At 36.8% G+C, this 26,811-nt stretch overlaps 1 protein-coding gene across 1 annotated transcript; it reads left to right on the top strand.

Annotated features, from left to right (window-relative positions):
- Positions 1-192: 192 nt before the first annotated feature.
- On the top strand, positions 193-22,755 carry glrx3 (glutaredoxin 3). The gene is made up of 11 exons (XM_079845385.1): positions 193-296; positions 1,475-1,583; positions 3,907-3,981; positions 5,663-5,864; positions 13,596-13,768; positions 14,254-14,315; positions 14,393-14,450; positions 17,158-17,210; positions 17,338-17,377; positions 17,570-17,662; positions 22,522-22,755. Exons 1-11 carry the CDS (start codon positions 220-222, stop codon positions 22,570-22,572), a joined length of 993 nt encoding a protein of 330 aa, XP_079701511.1. The 5' UTR covers positions 193-219; the 3' UTR covers positions 22,573-22,755.
- The last annotated feature ends 4,056 nt before the right edge of the window (positions 22,756-26,811 follow it).

The raw sequence follows: 26,811 nt of genomic DNA on the forward strand, positions 1-26,811 counted from the left end.
ACCTCTGAAAGAAAGTGCAAGGAAGATGACTGAAAACTTAACATGTTACTTATAACTCACACGTTTATATGTTTAACCAATATCTTATTTAACTCGGTGTTTATCACATAACTGTGTGTGGGTATGTGTTCGATGTTAGGGATATCGTTAATTGTTTAGTAATGTTTTGCGTCAGTACAGTGTCCTGATCCTGATGGAGGATTCGGTGATCGCTTAATAATGTCTGGCAGCATGGCGAACCTCACGGACGCGACAACACTGAAGCAGTTTGAGGAATTATTAAAAAAATACAGCAAGTAAGTCAATTATTTACAATTGAACAAGTCTGTCATTAAATGTAATTCAATTCGCACTGCTGTTCATCTGATTTAACACATATACAGGGGGATAGGACGGTTATAGAGGCCTTTTGGTCGCACAGAATGAAATAACCGATGGCCTGTTCAGATAAACACAAATACATATAATGCACTTCTATATTAATGGATTTGTATGATCTCGATAGATTAGGATCATGGAATAATTGCTTTAACATTGCAATATAGTGTGTCAGCTGTCCTTCACAATTGCCTGTTTGGTTTGTTGTTGGAGCATTTGATAAAATCATGTTTTTCAGCGTCCTTAGTTACAGTCAAAGTCTAATATTAAGCAGCAGCAGCAGCAGTAGTAGTAGTAGTAGTAGTAGTAGTAGTAGTAGTAGTAGTAGTAGTAGTTGTTGTTGTTGTTGTTGTAGTAGTATGACTAATATTATTAGTTTCATAATCAGAACTCTAGGCTGAGCTAGACCTGTTTATATTTTTTTGATGAATCCTTCTGTAAGTTACTTGTTAGTCAATGTCAGGTCCTGTCATTCCAAACTTGTATGCCAAAAATAATTGTTGACATATTTTCAGCGAATATGACTATATTATGATATACTATATTATATGACTGATCATAATCACAGCCCTTATTATAACTAACTAGGGCCTAGGCTACATCAACAATCATTTCAAGTTTGCTTCCACACTTTAATTAAGGTTCTTCATTCAATACTGGTATTTCCTGTTCATTGTACATTGCAGAGGACATTAATATGAACAGACAAACAATTAATAAAGTCATTAATTGTTATTATGATGCAGCATGGTGTTTTATCTGGGCTGGTTTCACTAAAGGAGAAACCTGACAAGTGTTTATACATGAACTATCACCATTGTGTGAAGCACTAAAAAACAAAAATGGCTCAAATAAATAACACTAATAGGAAGTAAGTATTCATGATTTAATTGATTGGTTATACTATTACTGTGGTATATATATATTTAAAAAATCAAATTGTTTCCACATTACAGTATAGAATGCACATTTAAATGAAACTAGTGATTCAATTCTACATGGAATTGCTTTAAAAGTATATTTTCCTCCCTAAATTTAAATCTCAAAGTCTGTGATCTAGGTTTCTTGAAAGCTCATTCTCGTTCTTACCTTTCAGGTCCCTCACCGTTGTCCATTTCCATGCAGCATGGGCTCCTCAGTGTTCACAGATGAACGATGTGATGGCAGAATTAGCCAAAGAGCACAAACACACCATGTTTGTGAAGGTAGGGGAACCGTTGACTCTTGTAGTAATGTAGTACAATGACGCAGACTTCAGAGGCCTTTGAATGCACCCTTCGAAGGATGCAGCCTCTGAATTGGGACACCGCTATTGTCTGGACATATTTTCGGCAAATAATATTCCTATTTAATTTGTGCAAATTGTTGTTGTACAGCAATGCTGAAGTGTAGTTTCTATCTTAAGCAGAATTAGTTAAAAATAAAGCTTGTTTCCAGTTTCCAGCCTCAAACTCAAATCAATATCTGCCAGAAATGTATATGTCTGGCTGCTGAAATATTTGAATATGCCATATTGTCTTCCTGCATTTTGTTTCTTATTGCAAAGTGAGTCTTTTTGCTTACTATTTGGCCAGTTTGTAGAAAGGCAAATGATAGACGACTAAATTTGATGTCTGCTTTGAATGAGATTGTAAAAGAAACATTTTATTTTAATTTCAATCTAAAAATATGCTCATTTAATAACAGTAAATGTATATTGTTTAATCGGTACACCTATGAATTAGTACACGCATGAATTATAATAAGTAGATAATCAAGTAATGTAAAATCAAGTCCCAATCTATGTTTTTCTCATTCAAGATCAAGAAGCCGTTTCACTCGGATATGCGTCACAATTCGGAAAATAAGATTCTCACAGCTTTTTTCGTTAACTGTTAAAGATTGCTTTCGGAAACCGTTCGGTGCACCGTGTACCGTTAGGAATACGTGTACCGTTACACCCCTATTAGATACTATTTCTTATTTTTTAGACACTGCCTACTAGTACTTATTTATTAGATAATAATACTTATTTCAATAGTGACTAGTAAATATTCTTTTGTTACTAGTAACACATACATTTTTACTATATACTAGTATCTAAAAAATAAGTACTAGTAGCATGAAAATGGATACTAGTACGTTTTAAGGATTAAATGTTAAAACGGCTTGCCATACTTGCACACATTATGTAAACAAAAACGTTTATGTTTAGATTAGTGTTGTCAAAAGTACCGCGATACCACTTTAAAAAAAATTTATGTAAATGAAATTTAAAAAATTTGATGCTTTGAGCGCTGTTGAGCTGGAATCGTAAACACCTCTGACTGGTCATTGTGCTCACGCGCTCATTGGATGTGTCTGTGATTGGCTACAATGATCTACGTATGAGAGCATTTGAAAGCACACGGAAGTGTTTGAAAGTGTTTTGAAAGCGGGAGGGTTTAAAAGCACAAGCAGGCGTCGACCAGCGGACCGGTAGGCTGAAAGGCGCCTGCATTCAAATGCTCTTGTGTGTATCTGTGTAAGCGCTGAAAAGCGTCATTGATGTATATTTATTATAACATGTTTTTGAAGCGCTGGTCATTGTAACCAATCACAGACATATTTGATGAGCGTGTGAGCACAATGGCCGGTCAGAGGTGTTTACGAGTCCGCTCACATTCTTAAAATATCAGTACCGACTTGGTATCGCGGTCTGTACTTTTGACAACACTAGTTTAGATGCGATTAGTCGCGATGAATCGATTTGACATCACTCATTTTGAGCATCCAAATCAGCGCACACACCAGTAAGAGCTTTGGGGTCGAACCAAAACTTCTCTGACCAACTGCAGATGACGGGGGTGTTCGAGATACCTGTTTGAAAATGGCCATTATTCTTGCAAATTTTCCTGTGCGCACACATCCGACTGCTCTCCTCCCTCTGCTCTGGTTCCCAGTGGAGCGCATTGAAATGCCTCAGGCTGTGAATGACTTTACTTTCCTCATGGCCTTAAACCAGCAGAGAGAATTTTACCTTCTGTCAAGGGTTAATACTGTCTTTCATCACATAGTCAACAGAGCAGAAGAGTTCTTCAAGCGTCAACGGCCCTTTTACAATCTATATAAATTAATTAGGTCGGATTCCTTAGAATAAGCTTGGAATTTGATAAATTTCTTTGCTTATAATTTCAGTGTCTAAGAAATTCATGCGTTGTTACAATTTATGTATACAAAACTAGTTTCAGCCATTTAACCATAAGCCTTTAGATCATAATGTTTTTAAGATCATCAGAGACATAAAATCAACATAAAGTGTGTCCAAATTTTGACTGCCAGTATCAGCTGTCATCACTTTACATGTTAGAGCTGAAGCAGGGGAGTTTAGATGTGTAGTTTAGCTCTCAATTTCCATGTAAAAAATGTTACATGTTTTTTTGTTTTTTTTACAGCCAGATAAACTGTCAGTGTGGATGTTATTTTTGACAAGTTGATGTGTGTGATGTTTTATTAATGTGAATTATAAAGAATCATTAGTACAGTAGTTTTCTCTCTCACTCTCTTTAGCTGGAGGCAGAGGCAGTCCCGGAGGTTTCTGAGAAGTATGAGATCACTTCAGTTCCCACCTTCCTCTTCTTCAAGGTAAAACTTACACATTTGACGTCAGATTTACGTCAAAGGGCTCAGATTGACCTAAAATTATGATTAAGTTTATAAATAAATAATGGCAAGACTTTTACGTTTGCCAGAGTATGAGGTTAATTCAGACACAAATGGGAAACATAATATAAAACACAACTAAAATGTCTTTAGTGTACGCTACCGTTCAAAAATATTTTACAATATTTCGTTTTTTACTGTATTTGATCAAATAAATACAGCCTTTTTTATGTATGTATGATTGTTATTGAATGGTGTAAGAACATAAAAAAACAAGGCTGCATTTATTTGATCAGATACAGTAAAAACTGAAATATTGTAAAATATTATTGGTATTAGAATGCATTTTAAAATCGAATTTATTTCCGCAATACCTGAATTTTCTTCAGTTACATGATCCTTCAGAAATCATTCTAATATGCTGATTTGTTGCTCAAGAAACATTTATAATTATTATCAATGTTGAAAACAGTTGTGCTGCTTAAGATTTTTTGTGGAAACCTTCGAAAAGAAAGTTTAAAAGAACATAATTTATTTGAAATCTAAATATTTTGTAGCATTATACATGTCTTTACTGTCATTTGTAATCATTTTAATGTATCCTTGCATTAAATTAACTTATTAATTTCTTTTGAAAAGTTAGACTTGTTCTAAAATTGTATAAATCAAATCTAATTTCCTTGCAGAATGTTAGGTTCAATAGAAATTAAGCTACAGCATTTGTGGCGTAATTTTATTCATCACAAAAAATAATTTGACTGACTCTTAAGTAGAAATATGAATCTTAAATTGTGATTTCAGTTAAATTAATTTGTTCATCTAAGTTTGTTTTATGTGTTTTTACTTTTTCTATTTTGCTATTACACAGAAATACACCAGGTTACCTTTGAATTAATTAATTAGAATCATGTATTTACAAATGAAACAATATTTTGTATGAAAAATGGTGACTTATTTGTTTGAATTTGAGTGGATTGTGAATGTTAGGATTGTGAATGAAATTATTGGTTAGTATTATTTTTCCTAGCCCACAAAGTTGTTTCAGAGGTGGAGAAAGTGAAAGATTCTTTATAATAATGTGCACTGCTGAACCATGCAGAATACATTTACGACCAGCCAAATTTATTAAGAACGTTAATGGGGTCCGTTTTCATTTCAGATTTTACTTCATTTTTGTGTAACATGAAGTCCACTAATACACTGTGTTCTTTATGTTTCATCATTCTGATTCGTGACAGATTTCGTCTAGGTTTTTTCTGTACAAGCAGCTTTTATTTATGTTAGGTGTGCTGCGATGGTGTTTTGTGTTTATTTAGCAGAGGGAGGTGAGGTTCGGAAAACGGAGCCTGTTGGGAAGGTTGAGTTTAACGATCAAGTAATGTGAGCTGCAAAATCTCCTCATGTTAGAATCAAGCAACTGAGAAATAATCGGAGGTTAAACAAACACACGGCTTGGCAAGACTTTCCCTCTCTTGGCGTAACATGTCAAAGAACCAGGAGAGCCTGCGGCCTGTTTTCTCTCTCTCTCTCCCAGCACACAATCTAAACAAACTGGCAAGCATCCTAAAAAATTAATGCTGTTTTTTTCCCTCCCTCTCAATCTATCACTACTCACTCTTGAGTTTTTTATTTATTTATTTATTTGTTTACCGTCAACCCTCAGGGCGGTGAGAAGATTGACAGGTTGGATGGTGCGCATGCCCCTGAGCTGACCAATAAGGTGCAGAGGTTGGGGTCCAGTGGGGGCGGGGCTGTCGGGGTGGGGGACGTCCCTAAAGAGGATCTCAACGAGAGACTGAAGAGGCTGATCAACGCCGCACCCTGTATGCTCTTCATGAAGGGATCGCCCCAGGAGCCTCGCTGTGGTAAACACACCCGTATACACACACTTGCATAAATTAACACGGGGTCAGGGGGTTAGTTAGAGCAACTGTTGGCGGTGGAGTGAAAGGGATGGACTTTACTTCTGTATTGACTGCAAAGGGCATGTGTCTGGTTGTGCCACTATATCCCAGGTACCCCTTTTCCACCAAAAGGGTGCTGAGACTGGAGTCCAATCTGGCTCGGTTTGGCCCAAAGTTTGCACTGATTAAAAATAGGGGTGTGCACGAAAATTCGTAAATGGAGTAAATCCATGATAAATCCTAAAGCACGCAAACTAAAACTCCGTTATAACTAGGGATGCACCGATAGGATTTTTTGGGGCAGACACCGATTTTAACAAACAATTATTGGGCGATACCGATATTTGTCACTTGCCATCTTATTTGAAATTTTGTCATTAAAAATAGATAGTGTTTTGATCATGTTTTAATTCAGCAAAGTAAAAATTAACTTATAGCCTACTAGCTAGTTTATTGCTGCATTATCAAATAATTTCTAATGAACATAGACTGGATCCATTTAACATTCAGCAGCCCAACATGAATACAACAGAACAAAAGCCCCGTTTCCACCGAAATTACCCAGAACATTTTGTCCCAGGAACTCTTTTTTTTCCTCCTCAGACCTGCTGCTGTCTGCGTTTCCATAGCTGTCTAAAGCAGTGTTTCCCAACCGGGGTGACGTGTAAAAGTCCTTCAAATATATATTTTTTTCTTCACATTTTTCAAATGATTCTCTCTTTGTAAACTTTGTTCAATGCATGCTAGTGCTGCCGTATGTTCGAATTTGACCAGTCATTTTCGCCGTGATCACCCGGGTGTAGTACCATAAGACGCGAATGAGAAGTCACGCGCGCTGTGAGAATATGTGTCTCTGTGCACTCATCCGGAAGCGCGCACACGTCTCACAGCGCGCAAATATTGAGTTCTCTTTCAAGTCTCGCTCTTGAACGGACAAACTCACACAAAAAGTATGTCAATGTCCATCTTGATGAGTATTCTAGCAGACATAGTCTGTATGTGCCTTAAGTAAACTTTATACAGTCGAGAAAGTCGACGCATATCCGAGCATTAGGTCTTAAAGCAGCACTAGGTAGTTTTTGCTCTCGGGGTCCCCCTACAGTTGGGAAACAGTATTGTCCTCTACTACTGTCGTAAACTGTCATTCTACATCAGTGGATGCATTGCTCGTGCATTTGTTGACATGACAACTATGATAGCCCTGAACACTGCCGGAGTTCACATGCAGGTGTTCTGCTTGCGTCGCGTGTGAAATGTCTTCATCCCAGGTACAGTGGCATATGTTTCAGCATGTCATATGAATATAATTTCATGGGTTTTGTTTTTTTCAAACGCCAAATGATCGCGATGCTCACATTTACAAGCCAGCGTCATTATAGTAGCCTAGTCTATTGGTTAACGTTTTACAGAATCTATATGATACTTCAATTTAATGTTTGAGTGGTAGGTAATAACCATATAACGTCAATATTATAATATCAAGCTACCCTAGATGAATCTGCAAATTTGAAAAATCGATTTGCATTATAGCTTGAGGCAAGATAAATAAACCAATATCACAGACATTTTAGGTATCCTAAAATATGATTGCATACTTGCAAGAATGTAGCCCCTCCTCCTTCAGCTAACACCAACAAGCAAACGCTGGCCCAATGTTGATCCTCGTCCTGCCTTTAATCCGATCACTTTCTCGTTTCCTCTTTTTGCTTTCCTCCGACAAAACCTTTGCTTTCTTATTTTTCTGTGCTGCTTCGGCCATGACTATAACATTCGGCAAACAAATGATAGTTTGGCTCGCACGTCCGAATTTAAGGAAGTGGGGGTGGTGGTGGAAGTGACGTATATGCCGTAAAGCAGTCGAATTTTGTAGTTCTTTTTTTCCCTCGGGTTACTACCCGAAACCCGAAGTTTAAAAGTACGATTAAAAACGATACAGACCCCGTCAGGCTATGGCAGACGTGTCATTCAACCTATTGTAAGTCGATGTATCATCACAAGAGGTTTGAAAATATATTATAAAGGTTGAAAAGTTACCTAGTGCTGCTTTAAAGGGGCAGTAGCCTTTACTGCGGTCTGTTTAACGTCAAACAACAAAAGGCAAGGACATCACTCACTGCTCTTGATTGAATAGCTTTTGTAAGTTTAATAGGATTAATCTTTAATTTATACAGTCAAATATGCAATGTTATTTTACATTTGATCAATTTCTGTACCTGAAAACTAATGTTAGACGTACCTGAAAAACCTGAAAAGCATAGTTTATTTTATTAGTATCTTTGCTCAATAGTATTTATTTATGCTGCTGCTTGTATTTAAATTATTTGTTCTTATTATTTTCTTTATTTTTATTTGACCGTAGTCCTTTTTTCCCTGAACAAAGCAAATACTGAACCGTACCGAAACCGTGAACCTAAAACCGTGATACAAACTGAACCGTGAGCAAACTGTACCGTTACACCCCTAGCGTAACGTATGCGAGGGGATGCCACAAAATGGAGAACATTTTCAAAGGGTGCCATGACTGAAAAAAGGTTGGGAAACACTGGTCTAAAGTACTGTGAAGATTAGTCCGGTGACGTAGGACTGCGTGCGACTTTCCAGAGCCCACTGGATTTCGGCCTCCGTTAATAAACTTAAAGGGTTACTTCACCCAAAAATGAAAATTCTGTCATTAATTACTTACCCTCATGTCGTTCGACACCCGTAAGACGTTCATCTTCGGAACACAAATTAAGATATTTTAGTTGAAATCTGATGGCTCTGAAAGGCCTCCATTGGCACAATGCACGGTTCACTCTCAAGACATTAAAAGGTACTAAAGACGTCGTTACAAAGTCCATCTCACTACAGTGGTTCTACAATAACTTTATGAATCGGCGAGAATAGTTTTTGTGCGCAAAAAAACCCTAAATAACGACTTATATAGTGATGACGATTTCAAAACACGGCCTCATGAAGCTTCGAAGCGTTATGAATCAGTGAGCCGAATCAGCAGTTTGGATCACCAAATTTCAGCAGTTTGGGGGTTTGACACGCGATCCGAATCATGATTCGACTCACTGATTCATAACGCTTCGAAGCTTCATGAGGCCGTGTTTTGAAATCGTCATCACTATATAACACTATATATGTTGGTGGTGATCCTCAGCTCTCCATCAAGGTAGCTTTTCACAAAATCCACCTCTTGATATCATCGTTTTTGTTTTGTAAGTTGTAGGCTGTAGTAACTAACGACACTGACAGTAACTCGCGATCGAGCGGGCAAACTGATGCGAATGTGCTCTAGTTATGATAGTGTTAGGGGAGGGGCCAAGGCTCAGTGGCTCCAGTGCGTCATCGACAGTTATGATAGTGTTGGGGGAGGGGCCATACTCAGTGGCTCCAGTGCGTCATCGAGCCAAAGAGTATAGAAGCCCAAGAGGCGAAACTCAATAGAACGCTCCATAGCAGCAGTTGCCCCCATGACGTGACGGCGCGGCCGCCATTATGGACTGAAAACTGAAGGAAAACAACGAAAAATAATGGAAGTCAATGGCACTGAACCAACTTAACATAACAAAAACGTAACATAACTTAATTTTTTCTGGCCGTCATATCTAAATATGAAAACAATTTAAAATACATTAATGAGGATGACTGACGTTAAATGACAGAAGATGTTACGTCTATGTGTTGGTTATGCATGGCCTAATTACCCTTAGGAAATACAGAACATAACATACTTCTGTGATGTTCTGTAATACCTCTATAATATTTTAAAGCTGCTATAGTAGTCTTATCGTACTTCTATAGTATGTCCCAATTTACTATAGTATTCCTATAAGATTACTATAATATTTTGTCCCAAAATACTATAAGATTCCTATAGTCCTATAGTACTTTTTCGTAAGGGTATGCCCCCCACCGAATCGGCTTCATTAGCCTAACGTTACCACTTACGGTTTGCAAAGATACAATTATAAAATTACTGCAAACCTTTAATCTATCAATATTTATGTTCTATTATGCATTTTCCTTGTTATATGTTATATGAATAACAGAAATCCATGAAATAATATATAGGCAGACACAGTAATAAGATATTTATTCAAATGTTGATTTTGAAATTAGTGAACATCACCATATATATGATTTGGAAAAATTAATAACGACATCATTAAAATATTTCCACTTAAATGAGTTATTACCTTTGTGCATCCTTTGGAAAACGATGAAATGCCAAATCGCTTCTGGTGGACTGATAATTTTTGCAATTTATTGCAGAACACTGCTTGCGTTTTGACCACTTGCTCATCTTCACAGTTGTGAGGCGCTCTAACGATTTCAGCAGCTTTCAGTCCATAATGGCGGCCGCACCTCCGCAGCGCCATCTACAGACTGTTACCCATAACACAACAGAGTTTCGCCTCTTGGGCTTCTATACTCTCTGATCGAGCCACTGTTTTAGCCCCGCCTAAATAATCCTGAACACAGCAATGGTGAAAAATTTTTTAACGGTCTAACTCCACAATTCAGTACTACAAATTTCACAGTCTTTGTAACATGTTTCAGCAAAACATTTCTAACATTTATAATGTGTTTAGAAACAAATCTCAGAATTGCCTTTACAGGGACTTTAAATGGTTTTGTTCTGTATATTTTTGTTTTCTAACTAAAAGAAAACCTTGAGATATAATGTAAGCTTGTTGTGTATATTGTTTAAATATAAGCTTGTTCAGAAATGGTTATAAAAACTTAATGATTGAAAAAAAAACATCTTTCTCGTTAAAGTTAATTTATATTACATGAGTCCACATACTCAAATACAATAGTTGTGAAAAATGCCCATCCCCAATTAAAAAACAGCCTGTTTAACCTGCTGATCTAAATACCTCCCACTACACTCAACGAAGCTGGCGCAGGACAGTGTGATGTGCATTTAGTCAAAGGACACCATTGTTTTTTTGTTTTTGTCTCTTTGCACAGCTACTTCAACAGTTTATGTGTGGTTTGCCCTGTGCGCATGGCAGGGATTCCCAAACTTTTTTTTTCTCAGCCAAACCCCTTTGAACTAAAATGTTTACTTGAAGTCCCCCCTGAGATTTTAAATGAATATTTCAACAACACATTTGCATATTCACGGTTCTCTGATGTCGGTCATGTCATGACAGTTAAACAAATAAAATATTTCAATTACATTTATGCGTTTTCTCCAAAGCGACTTGCATTGCACTCAAGGTGCATGTTTTGTCAGTGCATTCCCTGGGAATGAAACCCATGACTTTGGCGTTGCTAACGCTATGCTCTAATGTTTGAGCTATAGCAGATTTTAATTTGACATTTTGATGATTTAATTATTAGCTTTCCATTAACTAACAAACTGGTAGGTTTTGAAGCTGACACAAGGGGGAACAACCACTTTTGTTAATCAACAATTGGCCGATAAGCAATCAATCTAAATAAGGAACATGTTCTGCTTTTTTACATCATTAAATCTCCACTGTGACAGCTTAATAACTTAATAGCATGTTAGACTTTAGTTTGTGTTTAACTTCAGGCTGTCAGCTTGATCTTGCTGATTTCTGTTTGATTTGCTGATTTTCTGGCTTGCGTTTTCCTTCCTACTAACACTTCCTCCTCATGTCAAAGATGTGTGGTTCAGCGTTGGAAAATATCCTCCTATTAATTTCACCCGTTCAAAACAAAATACTTTTGATAGTTCAAAGTGCATATTTCGTCATGGACTGAGGCGCAGTTTAGCGTTTGACGTTTTGGCTGTGCAAAGAGGAAGGTCTGGGGGAAGGCTGGCGTTTGCCATCCTGAGATCAAAATAAAAACCATATTGAACTCTAATCTCAAACGTGATGTTGGGCTTTCAACGGCTGCCAGCTCCTCCAGCTCTGCTTTATTAATAGAAGATCCTCGGAGTTTACGCCGCTTCGTCTCTGAGCCCGAAACCTGTTGCTTGGCGCCGTTGATGTTATTTGAAGCCACGTTAGGTGTCAGTGGGTCGGCCCGGCTCGGAGATATTATAATGTTGGAACTTATTGATGTTCTCATTCGCTTGGCTGATATCCAAATCAAGAAATAATGCACAGAGAGCGAGCCATGCCTGTCGGTTGCGTGCATTGGGTTCTAAATGTAAATGCACTCTTTCGTTCCAATACGAGCGTCGAGCCAAATGATCAAGTGTTCGGCTAACACTAACTTTAAAGCAGCTATGCATGTCAAATTAAAAGGTTAAGGGTCCGCATAGCAATTCTGATCTCTCAGCCTTTCTCGCTCTGAGTGGGCTGTCCTTCAAAAGAGGAACGAGGCTGTAGCATCGCCCCTCTCCTGGAGCAGAGTCGGCCAGAGCGAGCGGTCTTCGTCCCCTGTAGGTGCAGGCATAGAGGGGTAAAGGACTCGGCAATCAATGCAGCATGTCTGGTGGAGTTCGCCCGGAGCCAGAGAAAGCAGCTGCCCGCCTGTTTGCCCGCTCTGATAGAGTCGAGCTAATATACCAGCAAATGCATAAGCACAAGTGAGACGCCTGAAGCTGTTTTATAATGAATTCCCTCATGAGCCACACAAGATGAAAATGGGTGTTTTACTGCAGGGGCTACACAGACTCTACACATCACCTTGCACATCTATCTCTCTCTTTCTTTCTCTCCTGATCTTGTTTCTTTCTCTCGCTCACTTCTCCCTGTGTGCCGTTTCTCTTGCGTCTTGTTCTCTTTGTCTCCTCCCATCTAATATTGCTCTCTCTCTCTCTCTCTCTCTCTCTCTCTCTCTCTCTCTCTCTCTCTCTCTCTCTCTCTCTCTCTCTCTCTCTCTCTCTCTCTCTCTCTTTTATCTTCTCTCATTTTTGGCTTGTAGTCATCTCGTATGAATTGAACTTCTATTAAAATTCACAAATCATAGAATTTTATTCTGCAACTCTGAGTTCCAGCTTTCAGTCGTGTTGCCCAATATTGCTTTGTATCTAAAAATGTGTAATTATGATTTCACTTAAAATTTTACTCGCTGTGACTAAAAATTTGCATTTTATTTATAATGACATTGACATTACATTGTCATTATAGGTAACTTTGAATTGAAACTAATTGAAAAAATTAATAAAATGGCTTAAAATAAATGATATTTTATTTCAGCTAGTTGGCAAGGAGACATTTCTCATTTTCATTCAAAATAAAATAACTAAAAATGAAATAAAATGTAGTTAAAATTCTATAGACATTAACAACAAACTAATACAATTACAAAAAAAAAACAATAAATATAAAACTAATATTAAAATGAATACAGAAAAATATATATTATGTTAATAACTAATAGTATCTTGATATTAAAATAACACATTTATTTATTTACTTAAATTATTTTATAAAAGCAAATAATCTTCTTCAAAACTTAAAGTTTTAAAAAAGTGCAAACTTGTAAAAGACACACAAGCAAACTGAACTTTTAATAAAATATTTTATGAACAAAAAAATTATTATATTTTTGCAATGACAATTGACAACTTTTGTTGTCATTGTAGTGACAGTGTAGTTAATTTACTTAATTTGTAGTGTAGTTAATTTACTTAATTTGCTTTCATAAAATATGCTTTTGTTTCTTTAAGCTTCTAAATAAGTGCATGCTAGTAAACTAAACGGGGTGAACTGCTGTAATAATATTTGTTTTATCTTTGTCTTTATTATATATATTTTTTGCCATTGTTTGCAGGTTTTAGTCGTCAGATTATTCAGATTTTGAAGGACCGTACTATACAGTACAGCAGTTTTGACATCCTCTCGGACGAAGAGGTCAGACAGGGACTCAAGGCCTACTCCAACTGGCCCACTTATCCGCAAGTCTACGTCAACGGAGATCTCATCGGTGGACTGGACATCATAAAGGTGCGAGGAGTCACTGTCATCAGCGGGATACAAGAAGAAACATTCACAATGTTGATTGTGTTCATTGAAAATCAGAGCATAGCTGTGTCTTTTAGATATTTTTGTGTTTTCCCCAACACCAATTTCTTCATCGCTTGATGTTGTGCGTTTTATCCCGCGTGTATTATGCTAAGTGTTCGCATTTCAGGACTTTTGACAGCGTGTGTGTTCGCGGTTAGCTGTATGTTGCTCTACATTCCCAGCGAGCTCGTACTGCTTAAAGCAAGCAGAGCGCCCTGCTGAGAGAGGAGGGTTAGATTAGCCAGCATCCATCCTCTCTTCTCTCAAGAGTCCTAGAGGCCCTTCCTCATTAAGATTGTGAATTTACCTTTACAGAGAGGTAAAATATTCTCAGCAGGGAGCTTTTCTTTATGAAAGGAGAGCGTGTATGTGTATGTCGAGTTGAAAGGGAGTTTGGATTTAAAGATATTTGATATCCTCCACAGGAACTGGTCGAGTCTGGTGAACTTGAGAATACTTTCCCCAAGACCGTCTCGCTGGAAAACAGGTGAAGACAGATACGCGCACGCTCAATCACCTGCTTCTGTGTGAATGGACTTGTTTAATCATTCTCTCTTCTGACAGGCTGAAATCTCTAATCAATAAATCACCCGTCATGCTCTTCATGAAAGGCAATAAAGAGGTGGGTGAACTTAAATGCTCTTTTTCTCTCTCCTGAAACTCGTTTTAAAAGAGAAAGCAGAGGTTGTTAAAGGCATAGATCACCCAAAAATTGTCTTATTTATTCAACCTCATGTCATTCCAAAACCATATTCCTCAGAACATTTCTCATACAACACCATGGTCATAGTGGCCACGTCTGTCATGCTCCAAGGACGAAAAATAATGCCATAAAATATATATGTCTTTTGAAGTCTTACACCAGCTTTTTTTTTATTTTTATGAAGAACTCTTTATAAAGAGTTGGTTCTCAGTTTAAGTAGTTATACTCCGTAGTTGGTTTATAAGAACTCATTATTGGCTGGTTAGCATGGGTCAGCTAGCTAGCTAGCTACACATTTCAGCTGAGTAAACTTTGAACATTTATGCAATATTTAGAAAATATGTTGTTTAGTTGTATTTATTATAAATATACACTACCAGTCAAAAGTTTGGAAACTGTACTATTTTGATTGTTTTTGAAAGAAGTCTCTTCTGCTCACCAAGGCTGAATTTTTGTTATTAAAAATACAAAAAATAAGCTGTAATATTGTGAAATATTATTAAAATGTAACAATACAGTAAAACAGTCATATTATGGAACTATTACAATTAAAAATAACTATTTTATAGTTTAATATATTTTAAAATGTAATTTATTCCTGTGATGCAAAGCTGAACTTTGAGCGTCATTACCCCAGTCTTCAGTGTCAATTTTAATTTAATATATTTGCTAAATGTTGCATAAATGTTCATCAAAGTTTACTGTTAGTTTGGATTGGCTTTCAATGTAGAAAGATATTTTTTCACATGATCCTTCAACAATCATTCTAATACTGATTTGCTGCTCAAGAAACATTTATGATTCTTTGATTAATAGAAAGTTCAAAAGAACAGTCTTTATCTGAAATAGAAAGCTTTTGTAACATTGTACGACCGTTCAAAAGTTTTGGGTCTGTAAGAATTTTTTTTTTTTGGGAAAGAACTTAAAGAAATGAATACATTTATTCAGCAAGGATGCATTCAATTGATCAAGTGACCGTATAGACATTTATAATGTTGCAAAAGCTTTATATTTCAGATTCTATTCATTAAATAATCTTGGAAAAAAATTGTAAACAACTGTTTTCAACATTGATAATAATAATAAATGTTTCTTGAGCAGCAAATCAGCATAGGACTATTAGAATGATATCTGAAGGGTCATGTGACACTGAAGACTGGAGTAATGATGCTGAAAATTCAGCTTTGATCGCAGAAATAAATTGCATTTTAAAATATATTCAAATAGAAAAAGTTATTTTAAATTGTAAAAATATTTCACAATAAAACAGTTTTTGCTGTATTTTGGATCAAATAAATGCAGCCTGGGTGAGCAGAAGAGACGTTCTTTCAAAAACAATCAAAATAGTACTTTTAAAAGTTTTTTACCAAACTTTTGACTGGTAGTGTATATATTTATGTATATATGTATTATAAATTACTTGTTTGATCTATTATTAATAATTTTGATTAGCTTTTTAATATTTTCTGTTTTCATTTTAATTTTAGTTTAGTAATTGTGTGCTTTTGTCATTTTTATTAGTTTTTGTTTTTCAAAATATTATTTTTATTCCAGTTTTTTTTTATTTTAGATAGTGATTGCAGCGCTTCAAATAGTAGCCAAAGCTAAATTTGTTCATTTAGTTTGTTTTTTGCCTGATTTAAATTATTTTATTTTAGCTTTATTTCAATTAACTGAAATGTTTTTTAATAGTATTGTTGTTATTATTATTAATATTACAAATAATAAACAATAAATAATAATTAATAATAATTAATAAAATAATTGTATGGAACATATTAGAACATTATAATGTAATACTTTACATTCTGCAATTGTTTTGTGTTCTTTTTGTTGTTGTTAATATTATTAATAGTATAATTTAAATGAAATAAATTTTAAAATCATACATAAAACTATACAATAACATTATTTTTGAACATTAGTAAAGTAATATTGCTGCGAGAACATTCTCCAAAATGTCTCCCTTTGCGTTCCAATGAAGTTCCAGTGATGTGGGTTTGGAATGACATAAAGGTGAGTAAATAATGACAGAAAGCCCCCCTTTTTTTAGGTGATCTTTTCCTTTATCGTACAGTAAGAGACGGCGTGCAAGGGTAAAGAGGTGCTGGAAATCGATGTCAGGCGGCTCCGGCGCTGATAGAGCTACTTCTCTTTCTTTAATGGAGGAGAAAGACCCCTCACCTCTCTCCTCATAACTGTATTGATCTTTAACACTCGCACATGAAAGACGTTCTTTGCAGTAGTTTAAAGTCTTTCCCCATGAGATCTCTCTTTCCTCTCGTCTGACTGGCTTCTCTCTCTGTCTCTCTTGTTCTATTAACTCCTCTTTCTCCCCTAGTTATTGAGACGCACTTCAGAATGTCTTTTGTAGGTGGTTGTAGTTGTAAGTTTCTAAATGAAAGTTTGGTTCTGTGCTGGTTTGGGCCCAGAGGAGCCACTCCAAGTCTTATGTACTCTGTTCTTTGAGCTTTTCCAGTAGTCTGCGTGTGTTTTGGTGGAGTTAAAAACTTGCTCGCTCTGATTGGCTTTCAAGCGCAGGGCATCACTTCACTGCAGCCTTTCATGATATGAAAAATGTTCCAGCGTTTTTACCCTCTTAACTCGTGTCTTTGTGAATACTCAGGCTGCCAAGTGTGGATTCAGCCGTCAGATCCTTGAAATAATGAACAGCTCAGGGTGAGAGACTTTTCACGATTCCAGTGTAATTTAACAAAGCTCTTTTTGGAGAATGTTCTTAACATGTATGAATTATTAAAAGACTAAATGTATGTTATTAAAGTGAAACTGTGTATTAACATTTCAGAGTGGAATATGATACGTTTGACATATTGGAAGATGAAGAGGTGAGAGTTGCTTCAGTTAAAGTTGATTTCCATTTATGTTCTTGGTGAATGTTTTCTTGCCAAAGCGACTTCAAGAGAGACTGATTAACAATTAAACATTGTTGTTTAGACTATGATTTGGTTTACTGTAGAAATGTGCCTAAATAAATAGTTTGTTGGTGTCAAAACATGTACTTTTGATTGTCTCCACAGGTTAGACAAGGACTCAAGACGTACTCCAACTGGCCGACGTACCCACAGCTGTATGTTAAAGGGGATCTCATCGGAGGACTGGATATACTCAAGGTGACACGCAAACGCTTAATATGAATAATACAAGTAAATGTAGGATTAGGTACTAAAAAATGCATTGCATTTGTAATGAATGTTAATGAGTATAGATTACAGTAATATAGTTAGGGCTGGACCAGAATATTCAAATATTCGTTCGATGGGTTGGTATTCGATTTTCAAATTTGGGATTCGAATATTCGGGTTTTTGTTTTTTTTTCGCACACACCTGGCATCCCCCTCGAAACGGTGTGCGCTTGCATATGTTTACAGGGACCCAACCTTGTTATACTTAATGAATTTATTTGCTTCTTAGTGTTCCCTGCAACGGAGTACTCTCTTTCTAGAGCGCACCGCTGCATGAGTTTATATGGAAGAAGCGCATACCTGAGCTTGCATTTTGGGTTAAGCCATGTTCGTTTGACATTGTGGAAAATAGGCTAATACATTTTGATTCTATTATTCTTTTTCCCCTTTAGAGATGTGATGATGAGAAAATGTTTCCCTCACTGTCACATTGCAGTGCTTGTGCACTGAGCGGCTGTGAACGAATGCAGCCGTGCGCAGTTTACTTTCGGTTTGCCAGTTCGGGGGCGGGTTGCTTGAATTGTGGGTTCATTAGCCTATTATTCTTAATGAAAAACACAACAACAAAACAGTACAATGACAAACTCCCTTAAATAGGCGCTTTTACATTTAGCTTTGAAACCAAATATTTCGCGATCATCTAGTTATTCAGCTCATCACTCTCGTGATGGATGAGTTCTAAATCCTGCTGCAGTTTGTGCGGCGATTCTCCTTCGGCTCACGTGACACGTTCAGTTTTTGACTGTAGTTCATCTGGGGGCGTATTACAGAAACATCTTAACTTTACAATCCCATCTTATCTGTTTGGTAACCATGGCCATTTCAGTTAGGACCGCATTTAGGACAAAAGCTAATACAGAATGTCATTTCTTAAGTGTATAATCTTATCTTAACTATGGATAGGAAATGGGTATTACAGAAGCATCCTAACTCGACAAAAAATCCTAAAAGCTGTCTTAACTTTAGGACAACCCCACTGGTGTCCTAACTTCAAACCTTTTTGAAATCCAACGGGAAAAATCACAGTACAAAAGCCTTTTTCGAGAGAGGGTTACATTTATGAATTTTATAAGATGAAGAGCAACGACGTTTTGATGGTGGAGAGACTTTTGGAGGACCCAGAGGATGTGCTGTGCTTTGATAAAATGCTGGTAAATAAGTACAGACTCCCACGACTCATGATTTTGCAGTTAGTTGACGAATTGCGACCAACATTACAGAGGCCAACGAGCCGTCACGGAGCATTACCGACCGTTCTTCACTGGCATAAAGTTGGTTTGACGCTGGACGTTCGATATTCGCACATTTAAGGACCGTCTCTAAAGTTGCATACGACATTGATACCTACACATTTCTAACTTCAATAGCATTTGAACGGGATATGTAAAATGTGTGCATCATAACTGACACCTAGATGAACACGTTACAGTTGGTTTTGATACTGTAAGTCATCCCGTTCAAATGCTATTGAAGTTAGAAATGTGTATACCAATGTCGGATGTAACTTTAAATTTGCGCTTATCGAACGTCTGATAATGTCAAACCAACTTTATGCCAGTTCATTCTTCAAGTGACTAACGCCTTATCCTTTTCATTTCATTTTATGCCGCACTGGAATTAAAAGCACGGCATTGTTTTTCCATTTGGATTTTAGGTTTCCCTCAGAAGCAGTTTGCGCGTTGTTGGTTGCTTGGTAACAGACCTGACAGTTGATTACCGAACTCGATGGAGCGGGTTAAGATTTCCTAACTACAGATAAGATGAGAGTTTGTAAGCTAGGATAAGAATCCTAAATCAAGTTAAGATTTGCTTCTGTAATACGAAATTGTGGAAAATCCTAAATTAACTTTTTTAGGGCTGTCAAAAGATTAATCGCGATTAATCGCATCCAAAATAAAAGTTTGTGTTTACATATGTGTGTGTACTCTATTAATTATTATTTATATATAAATGCACACACATTCATGTATATATTTAAGAAATATTTGCATGTATATACTGTATATACATTTATATAATCTATAATATATATAAATATAAATGTTTTATATATAAAAAATAATATTTTTTTCTTAAATATATGCATGCTTGTGTGTGTATTTATATATAAATAATAATTAACAGAGTACACACACATATATTATGTAAACACAAACTTTTATTTTGGATGCGATTAATCGCAATTAATCTTTTGACAGCCCTAAACTTTTCATATCTTAAATTAAGACATAAGATGGAAAGTTTCTGTAATGCGCCCCCTGTTCTCTAACTGAACAAAAATGATTTTTACTACTATAATATATCAACTGGGACATAACAGACTTGTGTGTTTTGTATCACTACGCATTGTCCGTTCTCTGAGCATATAAGCCCTGCCCGCGTGAGGCGCGCCGCTTCTCGAGATTCCTGCCTTTATTAGAGAGAAGAATATGTTCAGCCCCTTCCCTCTGAAGCTTCGAATATTCGATGTTGATTCGGACCAGCCCTGAATATAGTATTAAGGTGTGTTCACACTTTGGCGTGTTTGGTTGGATTAAAACGACCTCTGGTACGATTGCTCTGTTAACGCGGTTCATTTGAATAAGCGAACACTACCATCTGAACCCTGGTGCACACCAAACTAGTGGACAAGACCACTGAAAAGATGGGTCTTGTTCCGCTTCCAAACAAACTCTGGTACGATTTGAATGCAAATGAACGCAACACGGACCAAATACATGTAAACAAACCAAAACAGGATGTGATGTCTCCATATGCGACCCTAAAAAGGACAGAATGCTCAAGCGTACCTATTTTTACTCGTCATTGTTCCGATGTGGCCCATCACAGTTCAGTACAGGCGTCAGAAGCGCGTCTCTGTTTGTTTTTGTGTGTGTGTAACGGAGGGATTCCTGCCTCTGTTTTGACTCCTTTACACATTTTATTAGCTCTTCACAAGTTCTCAGCTGGTCAAAATACCATCATATGTAGCTACACACATACAACGAGCTCTTTTAACCCAGCACACAGCATTGTTTTGGATGTTCGGTAAGTTCCGTCACAATATATGCGTAATAAAAGCCGCCCAATCAGGTTGTGAACATATCCCTGTGCCTTTAGGTTTGGTATCTTTATGCTCTGTTTTAAAATGCGAACGCTAAGCGGACCAGGACTACATTTTTTTTAGTTTTTGTTGTTTGGTCTAGACCAAATGAACCAAGTACCGAACTACGAGTGTGAACACACCCTTAGAGTGAACTTTTTTGTTGTTGTTGTTGTTGTTGCTGCGTTCACTAGTATGCAGATTTGAGCAATTCAGTTTTTTAAAACTCAATCTGATATACACTACCGTTCAAAGGTTTAGGGTCAGAAAGATTTTTTTTTTTTGGTATGTTTTTGAAAGATGTCTCATGTTCACCAAGACTGAAAAAAACACTAAAAACCTTAATATTATGAAATTATTACAATTAAAAAGAACTGTTTTCTATTTGAGTATGTTTTAAAAAATTTAATTTATTCCAGTAATGGCAAAGCTGAATTTTCAGCATCATTTCCCCAGTCTTCAGTGTCACATGATCCTTCAGAAATCATTCTAATATGCTGATTTAAAGCTCAAGATTTCTTATTATCAATGCTGAAATTATTTATAGAAACTGTGATAATTTTTTCAGGATTCTTTGATGAATAGAAATTTCAAAAGAACAACATTTATATGATATAGAATGGTGCAGATATGATGTATTTTTGTAGGCCAACCAAGAAGTTCGTATCACGCTGGTTCCCTTGACAAAACCAATAGGATTATTCCATTGGCTTTTGGATTATTGCAGAAAATAAGATCTGTGGCTAACAAAAGCCCATGATTCTTACACATTTTGATCATCGTGATAATCTTCCCAAATCAACACAACATTTATACATTTTGAAGTGTGAATACAATCGGCAGAAGTCAAAAACTGAACGTAGGCTATAAACGAACTACACTGTGACCATCACTAAGCTTCCGACAACTCTTTCAGTTTTTAAAAAAAATATATTTTCCCTGCAAAAGCCGGATCATAAACACAATGAGGCTGTGAAAGGGATCTAGTGAGTAGATGAGTTAACCTGTTCGGCTGAGGACGTTTAATGTCCCCGACAACTTCTGTAGTCCCATTGTCACATAATGCAAACGCCTTTAAAAAAACCACAAGAGGGTATTACTGATGTATATTACATTGTAGAATACAATGTGAACATATCTTGAGTTGTGTCCACCACAGACCTTATTTCAAGCATTTAACCAAAAACTTCAGAATGATGGAACCAGAAGAGCTAAAATGCTAACTCGTTTCCGGGTTCTGGCCTGTCATCCTTGCACCACTCTATAGAAATCTGTATAAAACAGTATAAAAGTGAGATATACTGTGTCCTGCAGTGGGTGTTTTTCTCCAGCAGAGGGCAGATAAAGCTTTACAATGAGCCCTAAAGCCAATGCTGGCAGTACTATCTCTGAACCTTTAAAAAAATAAAAACTTTTAAACGTCGGTCAATGCATTAGATCCATTATTCAAACAAATTATATTTATTTTTATAAATAACTGTAACAAAATATAGCACACATACATTACATAAAGGAGTTGTTTAACATGTTGAACTGTTCAAAATTAGTATTTGGTTTTCATAAATGTAAACAAAAATGTCCCTTTTTGGATCAACCATTGCTAAAAGGGAAGAATACTATGCAAATTGAGACTCACTCTATTTTATTTTGACTGTATCATACTTCCAGATAAAAGGATGGAAAATGTGTTTATATACTTAAACAGGAGCTGAACGAGAACGGTGAGCTGGTGTCTGTGTTGAAAGGAGAAAACTGAACCATTCCAGCACTGAAGAACACGTGGATCACATCGCTGATATGCCTGCACATCTAACCTCAGGACTGGAGAACTCGGATTAGACTTATTCCATCCACGTTAGCGTTTCATTTGGAAATGACTAATTTTCCAAAACAATATTGAAACTTTGTTGTAAATCCAATAAATCAAATTGTGTTCTAATATGTTTTGGTTGTACTGACGGATTTTAGACCTTGTTTATACTGGGTGTTTATATCCGTCTCTGGGAATCAGATTACTAGTGTTTAGTCAAAACAGATTCATATACACACTTGGTATTGACATGTCTTAAATGTGTCTCCTAAGTTTTGCCCAATCAAATGCATTTTGAATGAGAATGTCTCTGTCTCTTCCCTTGCAACCACTATCAATAAAATAGCATTGGGCAAGATCCAAGTCCTAGACTACATATGGGCATTTTCTTTCAAATTTGCTAGTAATTTACTATTTTAAAGGAACACACTGACTTTTTGGGACCTATTCACCGTATCCCCCAGAGTTAGATAAGTCCATACATACCATTCTCATCTCCGTGCGTGCCATAACTCTGTCTGACACACCCACCGCTAGCCTAGCTTAGCACAATGACTGGAGGTAAATGGCTCCAGCTAGCCTACTGCTCAATAAGTGACAAAATAACACCAACATTTTCCTATTTACATGTTGTGATGTGTATAGTTACATCGTGTACTAAGACCGACGGAAAATGAAAAGTTGCGATGTTCTAGGTCGATATGGCTAGGAACTATACTCTCATTCCTGCGTAATGATCAAGGAACTTTGAGCCGTCCCATGGATGCAGCGGCACAATGATATTACACTGCGCCTGAAAATAGGCTAACTTCCGTCAACATAACCAACGTGACAACCTGCTTGTACAGAGAGCATGCTGGGGACTATTTTCAGGCACTGTGTAATATTGCGCCACTGCACTCATGGTATGGCACAAAGTTCCATGATTATTAGGCACGGAGATGAGAATGGTATGTTTGGACTTATCTAACTCTGGGGGATACGGTGAATAAGCTAAAGTCCCAAAAAATCGGTGTGTTCCTTTAACACAATGATTAAGTGTTAGCCCATGGCTGATTTCTGGCATGCGTCTGTGCGTTTTTTTATGTCAGTGATTTGGCATGTAAAACCATCCTGTGTGAATCTGTGCCCTCATTAAAGAGCTCAACTAGCTGCTTTTAATTGCAGGTTGTTAGATTAGGCCAATTTTTGCCGCCTTTATTTGAGTTTTTAATCCTGGATATGTGACCTCTTTAATGAGCATGGGAATGATGGATGTACCACGATCACGTCCACTTGCTTTAATTAATGGGATTCTTCAGCTTTTCAGATAGAGTGACTCTGCCAAGCTCTTGGGGACATGAAGAACTCTCTTATTGTTATTAAAGATCCATAAATATTAATCAGCAGTCGTTGGTTGGTTGGGGGGGAGGTCAACCCACACCTCATCTGGCTTTGAGCCGAGAGTGTAGAGTGGCCATTATGTTCCTCTCTTATGAGCACACGCACACACCTGTGGTTCTGGGTAATTGCTGCACTCCCATGATAACCTGATGTTTGTGCTGAGGAAACCTTTTAAACATTTCAACACACCTCCCCACAATAACATGCTCAAATATTCATTGATGCGTGAACTGAAACATATGGCAACCACTTCATTGTCATGCATAATCACCACAGGTACACACTAATACACAGACTAACACAGTTTCAGCACACTGCCTTAAAGAGTGGGAATTCATTCCAGACAACACTATTGTAAGTATACACATTGTGAAGGTGCTCTTCTACAGATACTTTCAATTTGTTTTCAGTGGGTAATAAGTAATGGCAGTAGTAGGTCTCCAAAATGCAGACTTGCATTTATTAATTGCATTTATCACTTACATTTTGGCTAATTTTAAATTATTTGAGAATTCTTGCTGGTCTGGTGGTTACATTTTGATGGTTGAACTAAAGTATTACACGTATTAAGACATTTTAAGTGTTTAAAATGAAGTCAGACACGTCATATTTAGTAAATAAGTGGCTTTTTATGTTTCTTCTGAAAATGAAGGTCATGCAAATATCTTCATAGGTCTATGATGATAACAAATAAGAATAATTAAAACAAATAACCATTGCACTTACTCTTAAACAATGACTTTTTTAAGTAGGTGAATAATAACCTGCTTTTAGCAGTATATTACTTAAATCCTTATTGTTTACACTCTTGATTGCATGAAAGACATTTGAATGTGAAAATGCATTGCCCTCTTTATTACCTTAATGTCTATTCTTGTTTTGGATTATTCACAAACCACCATATTCAAGGTAAAACAAAAAAAATAGTTCAACAATCCACTGAACAAATGTTGCAGCTTAGTCTTGTGGTTTTACAAACCATTGTCACTGATTCCCTAGCCTGCAATATAATTCTAACGTACATTATTTTTATTTCAAGTGAAAAACTGTTTGAGAAGACCATGGAGCTGCATTGCCAATTAGAGGATTTTCTGTGTTTTAGTATAAAGGGTAATTTGAGAGTACAATATTTATTATATTAATATTTTATCCCCCAAGTGGCTTCACACAATAAAGACTTTTGTACAAATATCCATTTCTAATACTGTATATCTACCAGGTGGTCTGAATAAATAATGTCTGTAGTGTATTATGTTATTAGTTGTATAAGTATTAGTCATTCAACTGAGCTGCATGTTACGTAAAACAGGCCTATGGTTTTACATTGAGAGTGTAACACTGTAAAAATATGATCAGTAAGTCATTACACCTTTTCCATGTCATGTTTTTTATATTATGAACTCGTCAAAATAAGTTAAGCAATATCATTCTACTAGATTTTTAAAGTCAGTTTAATATCATTTAATTAAATTACTTGTTGATTGTACTTTAAGTCAGCAACTGAATATTTAAGTTGAAATAGGTGGACATTTTTCACAGTGAATCAGTCTCATGGTACCTGCAATGTGTGTGCAATCTCTTGCACTAGTGACTTTCAAAACATTACAATATATTACAATGTACTGGTTAAAAAAAATGTAGCCACATAAATATGCTTTATGGTGCAGGCCTGATGGGATATGTTATGGCTGGTATAGGATCATACAGGTGATTATATTTAATTACTTTGTGAAAATTTAAAATATCCAACTAAGTGTTCACAGGTGAACAGTATTTTATATAATTGGACATGTGAGCTGATTGGACAAACAGGCCTATAAAAACAAATGCCTGATTTTCAATGAGTACATAGATTTGTAGCAGTTCTGGTTTGTAGTAACAGACTCAGTTGTTGGTAAAGTAGGTCTGTTAATGCATTTTTTTGCTATGGACATGGGGTGGAAAAGGTTAGTTAGATCTTAGTTTCTGGTGTTTATGATGTTCATGTGTTGTGCAAAAGTTTCTATATGTGTGTAAAATGTATAACATTTTGCATGTTCTTTTTCTCCCTAGGGTCCCTATACTATTGATCCTATTGATCTTCTGGAAAAATGCTGTTGGATATAAAGGTGGGTATCCTGTTAATTAATAAAATGAGATTTTAAAGGTATCCTCTTTATTTGCTGTTTGTTTTGTAGGTTGGATTTCTCATGCTGTTCAGTCTAACCAGAACCGGCCTGTCCACAAGATCCTGTCCCCTCAGGGAGCCCAGTCTTCTGTGTTGGAGGCTCCAGTGACCGGAAGCATTCCTTTGAAAGAAGTGGCCTCTAATGGACTTGCTTGGAAACGGCCGGATGCCAGCAGGTCTCGGTTTTCCCTTTCACCTAACTATGTTAAAGGTGGCATCTCCAGCAGCTATGTATCTATGTCTCCTACCCAAAGTGCACCAAGTTCCTCTGTTTCTGCTTCCTTGGTCCTACCTCTAAATCAGCAGAGGCATGGCTCCTCTTTCCAGTTTCAAGGTACCTCAAGCCAGTATGCTCCTGTTTCTTTGGATGCAAAAGTGCCAGTGTACAGTCAGGCTGCTCCAAGTGGCTCTTCCTTGTTGCTGAACCGACCATCTCAATGGCAGCCTTCCACCTCTAGGTGGTCCCATGGTTTTCAGACCTCTGGTACAGCGACATCACAGAATAGCTCTCCATCTCAAGGCTCTAAGGCTCCCAGTAGGTTCTCTACCCTTACCTCAGCAGCAAGTCCTGGACATTTTTTCTCCCCACAGGCTGGAAGTGGCAGTTATAGTGGTTTGTCCAGCCAGTCTCAAAG

This window comes from Gobio gobio (genome assembly GCF_949357685.1).
Source record: "Gobio gobio genome assembly, chromosome: 20".
NCBI classification, from domain to species: domain Eukaryota; kingdom Metazoa; phylum Chordata; class Actinopteri; order Cypriniformes; family Gobionidae; genus Gobio; species Gobio gobio.

What these genes read in the sequence shown, in the direction of transcription:
- glrx3 (XM_079845385.1), top strand. Translation starts at nt 220, where the DNA reads ATGTCTGGCAGCATGGCGAACCTCACGGACGCGACAACACTGAAGCAG. An exon ending in GCCCCAGGAGCCTCGCTGTG is followed by an intron (nt 5,865 to 13,595) that starts GTAAACACACCC and finishes CATTGTTTGCAG; the next exon opens with GTTTTAGTCGTCAGATTATT. An exon ending in TCATGAAAGGCAATAAAGAG is followed by an intron (nt 14,451 to 17,157) that starts GTGGGTGAACTT and finishes GTGAATACTCAG; the next exon opens with GCTGCCAAGTGTGGATTCAG.